This window comes from Rhipicephalus microplus, chromosome X (assembly GCF_043290135.1).
Source record: "Rhipicephalus microplus isolate Deutch F79 chromosome X, USDA_Rmic, whole genome shotgun sequence".
In the NCBI taxonomy this organism is placed as follows: domain Eukaryota; kingdom Metazoa; phylum Arthropoda; class Arachnida; order Ixodida; family Ixodidae; genus Rhipicephalus; species Rhipicephalus microplus.
Window position 1 is genome coordinate 83,111,227 of NC_134710.1, and position 17,034 is coordinate 83,128,260.

At 41.9% G+C, this 17,034-nt stretch overlaps 1 protein-coding gene across 4 annotated transcripts in view; it reads right to left on the reverse strand.

Annotated features, from left to right (window-relative positions):
* Nucleotides 1–571: 571 nt before the first annotated feature.
* Caper (RNA-binding protein 39-like protein Caper) overlaps nt 572–17,034 on the reverse strand; it is an 87,394-nt gene continuing 70,931 nt past the window's right edge. Inside the window, exons 9-10 of one of the 4 annotated variants that reach the window (XM_037427326.2) lie at nt 8,489–8,830; nt 572–1,678 (exon numbers count right to left, since the gene is read on the reverse strand). In XM_037427326.2, the coding sequence (XP_037283223.1) occupies nt 1,593–1,678; nt 8,489–8,830 (428 nt within the window). In that variant the 3' untranslated portion in view covers nt 572–1,592. Of the gene's footprint in view, nt 1,679–8,488; nt 8,831–9,747; nt 9,925–11,670; nt 15,161–17,034 lie in introns of those variants that run through there. The other 3 variants (XR_012886877.1, XM_075877233.1, XM_075877232.1) reach the window with 3 other exon arrangements.

Here is a 17,034-nt window from a genome sequence, read left to right on the forward strand (position 1 = left end):
CTTTTCGGTGAACTTCCATACAAGAGCAGATGCTTTGGGCATCTTATAGAGGTATTTTTTATATAACATACTGAGTATCATGTACAATAAGACATGAGATACACCTTGCGGTTGATGTTCAGAGCAGTTTCAATTATGGCAAGGCATCTTTCTATCCTACAAGTTTACTCCAAGTTTTAAAACAATTATACCTTTGACTGCAGGAAAGCCTTCAGTCGTTCAATCCCTTCCAAGCTGTGAAACCTTAACTGCACTTCCGCACTCTCCTCCCTTTCCTTTGCCATGCTGCCCCAACCCTTAAAGAGGCAGTATGAGACTAAAGGCCCTACTTTTAAAAAGGATAAAATTAACGCTATGCTAGACTGGTCCTCCCATTGAAAGGGACACTACAGACAAAGGTGTAGCCAGAATTTCGTTCTCTTATTTTTTTTCTGGGGGGGGGGGGGGGTGCACCCTGGCTACACCAGTGACCACATGGCCTCGCAGTGCCAATGAACATCCCTCATTCTTCCATGCTTTGATATCCACCAGAAATGCTCACGTGAGCGGCAAACACGACTATGCAAGATGCTTCGCGGCAGAATATTTCTTTAATATTTATTATTCGCTTTTGCACTTTGTATTTGATGAAAAGTCAATAGTACCACACAAGTAGTTAAATCAGTGACATCACATACTTCTTCAATAATTAAATGGAAGGAACTGACTCATACATATCAAGTGTCCACCAGTAACGAACCAGCTGTAGCTCTCACAGTACTATCATCATCTATGCGTTCACCATAAGGCATTCCCTCTTAAAAGCAAGCAAGTACACAAATTTACCTTTTTGGTTGAAGCCAACAAACAGTTTGAAAGTAGAGTTTGTCAGCTTTCTGCCCACGTGAAGTGATAGTCAGCCATTGAGTACTTGCTTACATTGCACATATCTAACAGAATGCAGGGGCCTCAAAAAGCAGCAGGAAAGGGCAGCTTAAATTTTAATTAACGAATGTATGGTAGCAATGGTATAATTTCTTGCATGTGAAATCCACTTTTTATTTTCAAATGTAGGTTTTATGCTCCAAGCAGGAAAACAACAGGCGAGTGATGTATTCATGACAGTATGCAATGACTGAGTGTATACTTACTATGACCTAACTATTCCATCAGGTGGCCATAATTTTTACACATGGTTCACTTAACACACACCAATATTTCAGCATTGTCATTATCAAAAGGTAGCCACTGTAAGAACGTATTGCAAAATCTTACCCTGTAAGCTTTAGCAATAATTAATCCTTAATATATGTGTGTGTGTGCGTGTATATATATATATATATATATATATATATATATATATATATATATATATATATATATATATATATATATATATATATACATACACACGCGCGCCCATGATTTATTTTTGTGGGGACTTGAAAGCATTGTGTGCTTTACTATGTACATTTAGGATGGGCAACATAAGCTAAGAGGATGAACGAAAAATTGCAGCTTATGCTATATGATAATTTCTAACTTATGAATAAAGAAATTAGGTGGGATGATGCAGGCAATGATGTCCATACACAACAGTCAATCTCTTTCATTCACAACAGGGCAGTTGTCGTTGCAGAGTCCGGGAAAAGAGTGTGGTAGCTCACGACTGGGACATATGCTGCTGTAATGATTCGGCCTGAAACGAAGGAAGAGGACGAATAACAATTATGTTTGTGTTAAATAAGCAAACAAGTTGAAACAAATTTTACAAACTTCTAGTCTACTGTCAATGAGAGCTAAGAGACAATGATACCACGAAAAGTATAGGAGATGTACAAGAAGTAATTGTACTGTAAATGTGAAGAAAAAAAAAGTGGATGAAAGGATGACTTGCCACCGGTAGGGACAGAACTTGTGACTTCCGAATAACCCGCTCAATGCTCTACCTACAGCTCTATAGGCATACCTGCTCCCAGATTCAATTCAAGAATTCTGAATCCAGGAAACGCGATAGTGGGGTTCCCAACCACAAGTGCAAAGATCGGCGTCGCAATGGCTTGGAGTGGCCGCACACAAGAGGGTAGGGTTTCCCACTAAGGCGAGAGTCTTAAAGGGGGAGCACAAATACAGGTGACTCCCGATAATTCGAACCCGCTTAATAAGAATTTTCGGTTATTTAGAAGTCAACAAGTGGTCCCATTAATTTCACATGCACGCCTATAGAAAAAAATGCTCAATAATTCAAATCTAAAAGCCCGTAATGTTCGTTAATTAGAAGTTCTTCACTTGAGAGCCCCGAAGCAACCGAAATTTTTCAATAAAATTGAGAATTTTTCATGTACCAAGAGTGCCAAGAGCTGTCGGAACGTGCAGTGTTTGTCATCCCCACTGCCCCCCGTAGCACTTTGGTTTATGAAGCGGCCATCTTGTTTAGTCAACGCTGGGGCACATCGCATTGATTGCATCAGCTAACTAGTGATTTGTTGAGTGCTTCAGCTGCACGCTGATTTGAAGTCTCGTTGACGTTAGAACAGCGCGACTGAACGCTGGCGGAAAAGAACGTACACACAGCACTGTGCATGTGCTAGTGTGTTCCGCTCTGTTTGCATCCAGTTACACTGTTTAAACACAGCGTGATAAACCAACTAGCCCGCCAACAGACTGTTAGTTGATTCCGCACGTGCTTCCACAGCTGATTTTGAGTGTTCTGGTGGCGACGTAGGATAATGGCAACTTGCGGCCCCTACGGAACACTTAACCTGGTGACCTAAGTTTCACCTTGAAAGAAGTTGACCAGGGAGGCACCACCATGCACGTAAGCCTAACTCGCTCTTGAATTTCACCAAGTGCAAACAGGTGAACTCGACGAGGGTAGGTTTGGGGCCCTTCTTAGTGATGTCCGTTTTAAAAAATTCATTAACATAAACAGCGACGTCGACACATGCGGTCCCCTGACAAACAGAAAAATTGTGCAGATGGTTAGGCTAGTGAATGACGACGTAGAAATGAATCGCCACTAAGGACTACCAATGATTCTGCTGTGGGTCTTGTTCTTGCGCTACGGTTTTTATGTTTTGTTGAAGAAAACAATGCTAAAGAAGCACTTCAACATGTGTAGTGCTTGAAAAACTTCCTAGCAGCAGCCAGGTTCGGCAGGAGAAGATGATAAACATTTTCTTTAAGAACTGTCAGGTTTGAAGCAGTAAAAGTGCGGTTTTTCATGCATTTTGCTGAATTGGAAGTTCGTTTAATTTGAAGTTTCTTTGCGGTACCCGTGAACTTCATATTAACGGAAGTGGACTGTACTCCCGAAATTTTGCATCATGAAAACAACTAAAAAAATTATTTCCATCCCAACAACTCGCGTATGTCTTCCTGGGACACACGTGAAGGACAAGACGCCGCAGCTGGCTGCTACGAAAGCGTGAGTCAAAGCTTTGCTCGTTACTACAGGTTTTGCCGCTCAGTTTAATCCAAGTACCAGCCAATTCAGTCTGAATGCCAATGCTTTTAATCCGAGGGCCAGGGATTAAAATGAGTGACATTTGGATTAAAATGGCTGGTGCAAGGATTAAATCAAATGGCACATGGTAATATTAATTCCAATGGCACTGGGATCATTGGCCTTCGGATTAAAGGCATTCAGATTAAATTGACTGGCGCCAGGATTATTATTACTGGCACTTCGATTAAACTGAGCAGGAAAACCTGTAGATTCCTTGGACAGGAATGCTAAAACTCTTCTAGCCTTTTCACGTCTTTACTGCCGCTGCGTTATCCGCGTGCGCTCGTAGCTCGTAGATCCCTATATCGCATCGCCGCGATTTTATACGCGACGGTTGAGGCGAACGATACAGTCCACTCCTCTTAAACGAAAGTCGAAGGGGATCCATAAAACTGTTCCATTTATCAGAAGTTTCATTTAAGCAAAGAACACTTATTTAGTGAATAAAAACCTTCATTCAAATTGCACGAACCTCCCCTTACTCATGAGGACGAGTAGGAGAAAAAAAGGAGTGAAGGGTGGTTTGTTTGGCAATCTTGAGTTCTTTTTTCACAAGGTATGCACCTATGCCTGACAAACTAGCCAGAAATTCTGGACAAGCCTCATGCTCAAAATAGTGGTGCAAAAGTTCAACAGCCTTTTTAGCTGATCGGTCTGGTGGCACCACTCCACTGGCAATATTGTCATCACATTCATCGCTGGAAGGTTGATCCTCATCTTGCACTTCGGCAATCATTTCCTTGACAGTCTCCTTACAACAGGTACGAACATTTTCATCAATTGATTCGTAGTCCTGCAGCGTGAAAGGGGAAGAGGGCCCGACCTCACTGAATACTGCCTCAATGTCGGCATCAGCAGGGCTTTCTTCATCAGGTAACCGCTTCTTGCACTTGAAAGCCAGCATGATGAAAGCATCTGTGTATTGTTGTTGCCTTCACTTTCTCCCAGGCACGAGCCAAAATGTGGATGGCTGCCAATAAATCTATGCTGTAGCATTTCCCACTGTCTGCACAAAGCAGCATTCCATGAAACAATTGTCAGCGGTAATGAATTTTAATGTTCTGAATAACCCTTTGATCCATCAGCTGGGTCACTGCCGTTGCATTGGCTGGCAAGAACTCTATAGTGATGGCTTGGAGTTTATCAACCTGACCGTGGGCTGGGCAATTATCCACGATGAAAATAACCTTCCTGCCATGCCTCGTAAATCTTGCGTCTTCCTCCCGTAGCCAGTTTTCGATAATGGTCATGGTCACCCACCCTCTTCCGTTCGCATGGTACGCAATGGGAAGTGTCAAACGCCTTTGAAACAACGTGGTTGCCTTGATTTTCCTATTACCAATAGCTTCAATTTCTCATCTCCTGCCATGTTTGCACCCACCAGCACAGTGATGCAAGCTTTACTGTGTTTTCCTCCACTACAGGCTTCGCCTTTGAAGGTGAGAGTCTTTGATAGAAGCGCCTTATAAAAAAGACCCATTTCGTCGACGTTGAAGACATCTCGTGGCTCAAAGCTCATCAAAATTTCCTTGCGCGGCCCCTGTTGCCAGTCGATCCAAATGTCCCTGTTGACTGCAGCGCTCTCACCCGAGATTGCTTTGAAGACTAAGCCATGGGGTGTTTTGAAGCGGCTGGGCCATCTGTCGCTTAGGACGAAGTTCTCAACACCCATTTGCATGGCGATCTCTCGAGCTTTCTGCTCGAGCGTTGGTTCGTTTATGGGCAAACTGGAACTCCGTGCACACTTGAACTACAGAAAAAGATCTTTTTCAAGTTGTTCATAAGGTGTCATCCGCATCCGTTTAGATGTAAAGGTCCCGTTCTTTACACCTCCTTCAATCTTTTCTCCGTTTTCGCAGATCCGTGACAGCGTCGATTTCGGGATGTCATATTTTCTCGCCATTTCCGTCTTAGGCAGGCCACTTTGATCGAGCTCCTGAAGAATTTGCAGCTTTTTTTTCAAGTGAGAGTGTATGTTGCGGCCGCTTCCTTTCCACCTGGCTGAAATAACGCCGTGATCCACCGCACCTAGCCGCACAAATAGACCTAACACACAACTGACTCGCCGACTCTACTCCCACAGCCACAAGTGAAAACGGCTGCTGGATTGGCTTGTTTCAAAGTGATGCCATGGTTGTGAGACTACCTTTCGCCTGGGAGTCCACGGTAGTTCCGTTTTTAACATGCGTGTGCTCGCTGCGAACGTTCCTATAAAATAAATCGTTTTATGACATCTATGATCGGACCTGCCACAGTTTTGTCCACAGAGTTTACGGAAAGTAGCGTTTCTTTGACTGGTTGAGCGTTGGACACGCACACACTTTCGGATTTCTATCAGTAACTTTGTCGCGATACATGATCGTGTCAAGAACGACTGCGATTTCGTCCATAGAGGTTTAGCAACTACAATTACACGCAATGTAGAAGACAGTGCCGTCCTTATATATCATATCAATAAAAAAAAAAAAAAAAGACAGTGCCGTTGTGATTAAGGGGGGACGTGGCAATGAAAATAATCTGTGTTATTTATGAAGCCAAAAGATTGAAATTCGGCATGCAGATGTGATTTGTTGTGCTGATACCATAACTGAAATCAGTTTTGAGCTATCTAATATAACTTTAAAGTTACAACACCTGATAGGCTCTATTTGTCATCCCAAAATTAATTAGCTAATTAGACACAAGTTCGTCAAAATTTTTACATAAGGATATTTACAAAGGTCCACTTTGTGCCGTAATGCAATTGGTTTATTTTTAATATTTAAATAAACACACAAAAAATTTTTGTGTGTCTATTTTTTGTGTCCTGGACATATTGTCTTACCAAAAACTTTTACAAAAAGCCAATTACAAAAGCCTGTATGGACACAAATATGGACAGCTTTACGGCACTCACCAATGTCTAACAATCTAAGTGCAGAAAACGGAATGGTTGTAGCTTAATTTGCTGTGAAATGGCACAGGGATGACTGACAACAAGTGCTCAAAAAATGAAAGCTGAGAAAATGGAGCTCAAAGAAATTGGAGCTAGAAGCTGATATAACGGAAGTCGGAAGGAAGCTGGCTTTATTTTTCATTGGAGAAATACCGTATTGATTCTATCTTGAGCTCCACTCGGTCCTCTTTACGATGAATGCCAATATGGTGGTACTGCGCCAAGGTAAAGCTACAACATTTTTCTATGCCCAATTTTCACATAGCTTTTGATGACAGCCCACCAGTAAAATGCTTGTTTCTCAACTTCTACTACTTATTTTGGTCTAAAATCACACTATTATGTAAAACATGGTCTCAGGATTACAGAAAAAAACTAATTGAAAACCGAACATTTTGACTAAATTTACTATACCCATTGCCACATCCCCCCTTGAGAAAAGTGTTCGGAACATTCGAATTTTGGCTCAATGAACCCAGTGGAAATTAGCTAAGAAATTCCACGAATTTGTATCTGCTGCGGTTTCGCATCATTGAGATTCTACTGTACGTTTAGATGAACACCTCTTAAATTAGTTTATAATAAAATGCGGTGGGTTCGCAAAAAGCCTGGAGCGAATTGACCTGCATTTTAGTCAATGTGGCCAGACCATGCACAGAAATTTCGATTTCTGGGAGATTTTCACGACAACTGTATGAACAGAACAAACGGTCGAAATCAAGGACTCTCGCAGATAATCCGGCAGACTTGGGAGGTATGTATATATGGTTCGGTCCCTGCCACAAGTGAGTTTCCTTGGTATCACTGTTAGTTAGTTCTCATTAATATTGTCTCTAACAAAAAAAAAAAAAAAAACAAGCCCTTAAGTTTACGCTTAGTTCCTTAAAATATGGTGAGTGATACACCTGCAGTTTGACCTTTCATGCAGGCAGAATGTGGATTCAGAGCATTTCTAGCACAGAAGTCAAAACATCAATTTTGTGTATTGTTAACGCTTCACTGCATTTGTAAAACAAGATCGTGGACCACGTTACTGTTCACTTAAAACAGAAATTTACAATAAATACCTCATGAACAGATTGTTCTAACGCGTTCGAGAGAACTTTACTTTTATAGTATCTAAAACTTATTAATTTGACGACCGCAATCATGACAATGGCTTTTGCTATTCTGAAATGGGAAAATTTTTAATTCGAAGCAAGAAATCCATGGTTTCGAACAGTAAATTAAAAATACATGGTGGGCGCTAGAGCCGATGTTTTGATAAGCGAACTTCATTTTTTCTCAAAAGTGCAACTTATTTCCTTGGAGCTTGCGTGTGCATGCTTAGTACCCTCTCCTCCTTGAAAAATACAAGGCCACTTGTCGAAACGTTAGCTCCAGCACCCACCCCGGCTTTCACATTTTTCATAGCAAGCTTCCATCTTTTTCTCCTTGCCTTTCTTATGGTTTCGAACAGTAATACATCACTCACGCACATATAAAAAGCTGTGAATATGCCAGATACATAAAACCACACACTTAAATAAATTTTTGCATTTATTTGTCACATTGCTGACTGGTTTGCATTGCATTAAAGAAAAAAGCAATAATAAAATTATAGCACATTTTTGAAACAGATGCTTTTAGTTTTTCCATACACTTTTCATATAACCACCCAGATGGAATACCAGATGGACACACATGAGCATCCAGCAGCTCACCATAAAACATCTTTCGCAGGAATGCAGCCACTCGGTTGCTAGCTGCCTGTTATGTCATGACTCTCAAGTGCGTCAATGTTGCCCGACTATCAGAGCTCACGTTTATAAAAATGCTGTTGTAAATTAGTGCTTGACCAAAATAAAAATTACTAAAATATTACCAGCTTATTTTTTAATACACAAGGATTAACCCACATATAAAAAATTGGATGTCATGGTCCCCTTAAAGAACAGTTCCTGCCACACTGAAGGAAGGTTTATGCCTCTACAATGCCAAATGCCACATTTTACTTGTAATGTGCTATGAAGTTATTCTCTCAAATACACATAAACAACTGAGCAAGAATGGGAAAACGAACTCACCAGCAAACCAACGCCCATGCAGCGCATTGACAGAGGCTACTGCTGAGGCAATGGTTGGGCACTTGACGTACACGTGTCCCTCAGGTGATGCCCGATCTACGTAGACATGTAGAGCTCCACCATGCTTGCGGCACTCCTCTATTACATCTCGTCTAATCTCCTCGTCCCAAGAAGGATTTGTTTCAGTCAAAGGATCGAACATGTTGGACAGGAGGAAACACTGCGTGGCTATTGTTGGTGCAGCTGCGGCTGCCACAGCAGCTGCTTGAGGCTGTCCTGGCAGGATTGCGGGGTTCATTTGAAGCGCGTTCACTGCTGCTTGGGGTATCTGGAACCCTGTGCCTGCAAGTGAAAATAACACATATCAATGACCTTGCTGCGCTGTATGGCCTGCGATGACTCCCAGCCAAACTGATACTTCGTACTCGGATTCACAACCAAGGCCAACCAACTTAGAAAATTGCAATGAATTACGTACACGCTAATATTGCTGTTGGAAATTTGATAATTCAATGCAAAGCCCTTTCAGGGTCAATGACGTAGATGCATGTTTTCCGCAAACACTTTTAGCAGCATTTCGGCGGTAGTTGGAATGCATTGCACCGATTTGAACATCTTTTGCGAATTCGGCAGCGACCTCCAGTTTGTAAAAATTAAACTCTGCTGCTAGAAATTCTGCCCCTTTTCACCATAACCTGCGACCATGGTTTCAGGTACTGTGAACTTCACATCAAAAAGACTTTTTCACTGGATTATCTTATAAGTCTATAATAATAAGCGTAGACTGCATAGGTTCTCATCATTTTCTGCACTTAAGCAGCATTTTGATGTATCAAACTCGTGTATATAAAAAAATAAAGAACTATGCAATTTACAATATACAACTAAAGCCCAGCTGTATGAAAACCTCTGCCCCATTTTCATGGATTACAAAACAGAGTAAGAGGACATGCAGCCATGACTCTGTTACTATGACTTAAAGGTTTAGAAATGAAAAACTGTGCTTTTGGAAGAATTTATTGTAAAATAAGTTACCTTTTTCACATACTTGCTAACACTGTACTGGCATAGTTTAAACGCACTTGCCATGAAAGTGCATTTCCTCAAAGATACAGGTTTTGTGGCATGTAATAAGAATGTATTAAGAATTACCATAACAAGACATTGTTGGAATGACACATGTATAATATATATATTGATCTGATTGGTTCATATTACTAAGACCCTTTAATCTCACTGGGCATAGAAACATGCCTTACAATGCCATCATTCTCAAGCTGCAAAGGTTTCCTCAAAGTTGGCCACCGTGAACTCTTTCAGAGGCTCTGTGACAGCCTATTGGATGATGTGAACACCGTTGAAATGGTGACCTTCCAGGGTTCTCTTGAGCTTTGGGAACAGGGGGAACTCGCAACCCATAAGAACTCGCATCAGGGCTGCATCAGGGCACAGGCAATACCAAAACTAAGCTCATTGAGCACGCAGAAAATGCGTCAGACTGGAACTTGTCGCGACAAATTTTGGTCATGCAGCTCTGCCGTAACTCTATGGGAGAGCTTTGTGCACATCCGCGGGGTGGGGTGGCGTCCCCGCGTAGGGCAGATTATTGCGTATGCGGCTGTCGGTGTCGCTGCGAAATATCGTGGCATGTCACCACACAGGTTTCGCCGTATGTCTGGTTATGGCCTCCGAGATGTCGGGCACGCATCGCGTTTCTCTTCAGCCGTTGCAATTGCTACGCTCCCCAGCAAAACCAAGGAGTATTGCCGCGCGTGCCCGGCTACCGTGAAAGGGCACATTGAGTGAGGATTAGGCGGCGGCTGAGACCATGGCATACAGCAGAGCAGACGAGATTCCAGCGTGCGTATGTTTTTTTTTTTTTTTTCGCCTACAAGCAAGAATCACTGCCAGGATCTTCTGGCTGAACTGAAAGAGAGTATTTATTTCTCTTACTGCATTTATTTTGGTCATATTTGCAAATACAAGCAAGGCAACTGCTGCATTTCCCTGATAGGTAATTGTAAGGAGGCATCAATTCATCTGTGGCAGTATTATTTTTTTTCTTTACGGCCCGTTTTGTCTCTGTGCTGAATACCTCGATTTAAAGAAACATAGACGCATTCAAGTATTCCTCCTTTCCTCTGGTGACCTGTATGGGGAAGACTGGACTAATTATCATCGTTGAATCATATTGCTCTCCGATCCTGACCCATACTTTTACTATTATATTGCCTAAGGACATTTATGAGGTGGTCAACCGAAGAGTCATTAAAAAGAGTGCATATTGTTACTGCTATGTATTACCACAGTGTTTTACCATACCAGGTATATCAAATTCTGAACGTATGTTGCGTACTTGTTGAAAAAGCAAAGCATTTTGATGTTTGTTCTTACATTGCCCAACGTATCCACTGAACACCGTAAAATTCACAGTGCGAATGGGCGACCATAAGTGACCAAAACGTACCTATAACCAGCCCATGGTCGTCGCTGAACCCCCGACCCTGCCGCAACGCCAGAATTTGTGCTTGCATTTGCCCCTCTTCCCACCCCACTCTTTTTTTGCGATATTTTTCTTCCCTGTTCTTTTGGTGCCGAAATTGGGAGAAAATAATTTAACGCGTCAATTTGACTTATGGCGACAAAACATGATTATGCTTGTCGCTAAAGACAAATCCATCACAGCTACAAATTAAAAAAAAAGTCTGTACCCCCCTCCCCCCTTTCCACTCGGAGGTTTCATGAATTTCTGTGTTGCCAGGTTGGCAGCTATGCGCAGCGTATTGGTGTCTCATACTTGAATGTCTCTTATAAAGAAGTTTGACTGTACATACCGTATTTACTCGCGTAATCCTCGCACTCGTACAATTCTCGCACCCCCTACATCGCCCAACAAAAATACGATTTCTTTTTTTTCCTCGAGTAATTATCGCACCCCCGAAAACTGCTGCAATAATGTCGTCTGCTCTTTCCAGCCACTGATGATGATAGCGCACGTCATCTAACGCCATCTCTTAAGCATCAAGCGTACTATTGCACAGCGATTCAATCTAACTCAAGCCAAGCCAAAGTGGCCTGTGCGCGTTGCGGTGTGTTTTGTATGTTGCGTCGGTAACCTTGTCAAGTTATGAGGCGATACTGAAGCTGTATGGCTGCTTTCAAGTTGCAAGTGGTAGATAATGCACTAAAGAACGGCAACAGGGCCGCCGGTAGGCCCTTGGGATTGATGGTAAACTTTATTTCTTAAGAAGGAAACTGCTGACAATTCTGTTAAATAGCCATCAGCCCAATACTGACGTCCCACGCTTACCTTTTGAGGGCTCCTGTTGAGCGACGAACGCTACCGCAATGCCCGCAACGTCTGCAAGCTTTGCGTATGGTATTGTAATTCTCGACTATTTGCTTCCACTTTTTGTGCCTCAATTAAATCTTGTCTAGTGTTGAACCTCTGCTTTTATTGTTGAGGTAAGTTTTAATTAGTACTTCTTCAAGCTTGCTGTTAGTTGTTGGTGTGAGAATCCCGATTTGCGGCCACTTCGTTTCCTTTTTCGCTCTGTACGTTTTCGTAGAAAGTTTTCCCCGCGTAATTCTCACACCCCCCAACTTTTCACCGGTTTTCCGGCAAAAAAAAGTGCCAGGATTATGCGAGTAAATACGGTAATATGTCATACCTTGCAAAATTCACTTGATCTAAAAGGCGCTGGCATGGCACAAATAGGTAGTTGAAGCAAAAGGCCCGCGCACTCGGCGCGGCATCTGCTGTGGCGCGCGCACACCTCCCATGAGCATTAGCGTGCCTGTTGGCGACGCTCGCGTGGTTGGAAAAGGTTCATTTGAAGCTTGCTGGAGTGACAGCTCAAGAGAGACTGAACCAGAAAACTGCACAAAACTTGCACAAGCTTTCAAAGCATGAAATGTTATTTTTTGATCAATGTGTCATGAGAACAATTTTTTTTTTTCTTTTGCATCCCATGTTGATGTCACCAGCGCAGGAAACAGTCAGCCAATGCTCCCGTTTGATGAGGCATCTCGGGCTTTTGCCTTAACAATGAAAACAATCAAGAAGGTCATAGAAAACACAGCATGAGTAAACAACACAGCAGAGTAAAGAAAGACTGGAAAACTACATTGCATAAGCGACAAAACGTTAAATGTGGTTCGGCGCCTTAGTGAATTATAAACGCAAAAACACGAAAACGAGGAGGAAGCCAAGTGAAGTATTTCTTGATCCTCAGAATTAACCCAATTCTTGGCAATAATTCATTCAAACTGACTCTTGGTTTCACAAATACGAGGCAATAATAAAATGTCTTCGTATACAAATGCCAGATGTATATCCTGAAAGATTTTGTATACGCTGTCAATATTTGCAACCACAACTTTCCTGCGACATGTTAAGATCCATCCCAGAGCCCTTGAAGGACTCTGTATCACCAACAAATTTTCACTATATGCTTCAGGAAAAAAGAAGCATGCTTTTATCGTGAAAACATATCTCACAGCTGAAGCAGCATGCATTTGTTTCCATCGAATTTCTAGCTTCAAGACCTCATTCGACACTAAACAGCACTGTATTAGAGCTCCCCTGAAATACCTTACAAGTAACGTCACTCTGAAGATTTATTCAACCTTCACGGATACACTTAATGACAATTAGCAGTTCCAACGCGAGTTGTACCATTGCAGTGCCGAGGCTGCTCCGGTGCCTGCGCACAGGCGAGGGCACTCTTGGTGAGCATTATGTTGGTAAGATTGTCTGGCCAAATGTTCCTGTTGACAGTGACAGCAACGTGCAGTGTTTGTCCTGCCCATCGGTCATGCCACAAGTGGTGCACCAGCAAGAGTGCCACGAATTTGGTGGCTCTCATCAATCTAAAACATATAAGACTGGTGTGCCCCCATGGTACGTTTTAAGCACACGCAGGAAAAGTACGAAAACAACATCAGGCAGACCAAAAGCGTGGAGCCATTGTAAACAAAAGCTAACAATGTTTTGAAACAAAAATATGAATCGAGGTGGTTTAGAAGGCCTTTGAGAAAAAGCAGAAGTATGAATACCGGACCTCATTCCAAAAGTTCTAAAATGTGGCAAATTCAATGGGTTGAAAAATGGGTAAGGTAAAAAAATTCAGCAGGCAGAAAAGGATGAGATGCCAGTGTAAGCTGTATTAAGTCAAAAGCCTTTAATGTCTTATGCTCATGTCTGCGCATTCCTGTTCGAACCTAGAAAACTCTGCCTTTGTCATGATGAAGACCCACAATTGCGTCGCTTGTTTCATTACAAAAACTTCAATGTCCTCACAAATTTCATTCGATATTGTGACATTGTTGCTAATGGTCATTTGTGAAAAAATAATATTCGTAGTGCTTATATTCGCAGACAAACAGTCCTTGCAGTTTGAGTGAAAATCAGCTAGCACGGCTGGCTTTCAAAGGAGAAGGGCAGGCGCACCATCAAGTGATTCCACAGCAAGCAGTTCAGAGAAGCGCCTCAAGAATGAGGATCCCCCAATACACTATACACTATCCCCCAAAATACACTATCCCCCAAACACTATACGTGCATAAAAAAACATGGCATAGTCAGTCAAATGGTCCCAGGCTTTCACTGATGAAACTTTACCACACTTTGTAATTTACAATGTGTCCTTCAAATTTTTGACATTTAGAAGAACGAAGAGAAGCAAAAAGGATTTGTTTGCCAATCCTACGTTTGTGGTCGTGGCACGAAAATTTGATACTTTCGTGAACAGATATGTGTACACCTTTTATGACGATGATCACTAATCACTACTCCGTCGGCTGCTCCACAAGAATAGAAGCGGTCTTCAGTCTTTTGTAGCAGCTTTGAGAGCATAAATAATGTGGTTTCGGAGAAGCTTTGGAGCTGTAAAAAGGGAGTTTTGGAGCAGCTCTGGAGCACCAAAAGGTGTGTTTTGAAGCACTAAAATTTAATTTTGGAGCAGATTTTTTGGGTCACAGATCACTGTTAATTAGAATTTCTGCTTTCTGATAAACACAAGAAAATTAAGTTTTATTAAGCATGCAATGCTGATCAGGCGACCAGACTTCCCTAAATTGATATATATTAAACCTTACAACATCAAAGTTGAAAGCACAGCAACTCAAAGAAAAAACTCAAGCGGTGCTCCGGACAGCTACTACTGTGGACCTCAGACGAATGAAAAAATTTAATTTTAAATGTTTCAAAATGTAATGGCGCATCCAACATGAACAGCAACTCAAGACTAGAGGTGAGCTAATATAAGAAGAGTTATCTTATAATAAACAAATAGGGCTCTATAAAAAATAAACGTAAAAACGTTTTGGTCATTGAAGAGCCACCGCCGACATGAGAACCACAAGAAAATTTAGATGTGATTTCTAGTCAATAAAGAGAACTTTTTTTATTACGATAGGAATTATATGGACCATTATATGGCCGTCGTTGCCATGTTCCACGTGAACTACAAGTTGGTAACATTACCTGTGCATCGTACATTTGACCAGCGTGTAAAATTGCGCAAGCTGGGATGATCAGCGCTGCTCGAGCAGATATTAAACGAAACGGCCGATCTCTGTAGCTCAGGGGGGCGTGCGGGGTAGCATTCTGCCATGTGTTTGACATGACGTCGAATGCTGCAGAGAGGAAACATGCTGCCTTTCTTGAACCTGCATGAAATGACGTGAAAGAAGGGGGGGTCGCTCGAGCAGCATAGGGTTGCGATAGCTGGCACCCACACTATCAGCTAGCATCAGCGCACGGCTGGTGAACCGCTCTACGTCGTGAGCTCCCAATAGGAAGAAATTGTGCGATAAGAGCATTTCTCCCTGGAGCGGCCGCATACTTATTCTCTTAGACCAGCGTTTGTAGAGTGTCGCAATGTGGGATCCAAAAGAGTTAGCTGTCAGCCTTCATATTCTCACAGGGTCGTGACGTTGACTAAAGCAGCAGCAATTGTTTTATTGAATGACCTTTTTATTTCGATGAACGTGAGCCCAGAAAATGAAACGTCACTCAGCAAGCAATACAACCTGTAGACTGATGGCACCGAACATAGAGCAATGGCATTTATACATGTGCCATAGAAGATTCCAGCATTATCGCTAGCGGCAGCATAAATTCCAGAACAAACTTGAAAGTTTCTAAGATCATCCAGATGGTTTCCAGTCATTTGGGCACGTTTTGCGCAAGGCAGTGTTATACACATAATGATGCATAAAAAAATATAAAGGAGCGTGTGTGGCGTTGCTGTCACAATATTACAAATTTTTGCTATTCCAGTCATCATGTCGCTGATGAAATGAATTTTTATTATTTTTTTTCTGTTTATATGGTATGACAGTCTCTATTGCGGAGCACGTGCGGTGCTTGGCAGTCGCTCAGCAATAGTGCAGCAAAATTTTTCGAACACCACTGCTATCGTTTCACGAACAAAATTTGCTGTCAAAACATTGATTATATATACAGAGCCACATAATGAGGTATGAACACATACGCCACCTTCACAAAATTAATGCATTCTGTTCACATGGCGCTAGATTCATTCATTAACCGAAATTCGACATGACTGAACTAATTTTATATGGATGCGGTTGTGTCATTTGTGTAGCCCACGCGTGTTGCTTGGCCTATGATAAAACTAGATTAAATGTGGCATTACACGCGCAAATTGCCATTTAGGCAAAGTTTGGCGCAGCAGGTCAGATTGGCGGAAAATGGCGTAATCAGCGCAGCACTTCCACTCCTGGCCTCGACTCTGCCATTGGAATTCAATATTAGAAAAGAGAATAAAACTCATTCAATATTAGCTAACTCATGCACAAAGCAATAGCTGAATCACCTTACAGTGCAAGCAAGCAATGATGAAGTCCGCATCACCATTAGCAATGTCTATAAAATCATTTGACAGGCTCTGCAAAAGAGAACTGGCATACTGTTTGGTCATATCTCAGGGCCACGAAAATGTCATACACAGCTCTGAGATACATGCAGTAATTATACAGTGCACACATGTGTAAGTAATTAAGGAAGGAAATTGGCTGGGTGACAAGACAGAACTACTGTCTTTTTTTTTTTCTTCCGCCACAGGATTCAGGAAAAGGCCTGCATGTCTGGATTGGATAATGATGCATTAACTGCAAACCACCTCTATTTATTGCTCAAATCAGCTCAACTAAGCAAATTGTGAGGCTGATTGAATATTTTAGCTCAGTGTGGCACAACCTTACCACATTTCATGGTTTTGGCTCAGCTCAGTATAAAAATAAGAAATATGTATCAAATTGCCACAATTGGTGCAGCTTTTGCACTTCTGCTGCTTCTGCAAACCACTGCATCCAATTGATGACTAAGGCGAGAATCCTTTATGAAATCACAAAATGGGTATAACATTAAAGAATTAAGGATTGTTCTTTACTATTAAATGACACTGATATGGATCTACAACTAAGTTCGATTTCAGTTCTTGCATGCCCAGTGTGGTAATTCATAATGAAGGAATGAAGACATCCCCTGCTGGATATGAGGAATTTGTCCATACGAT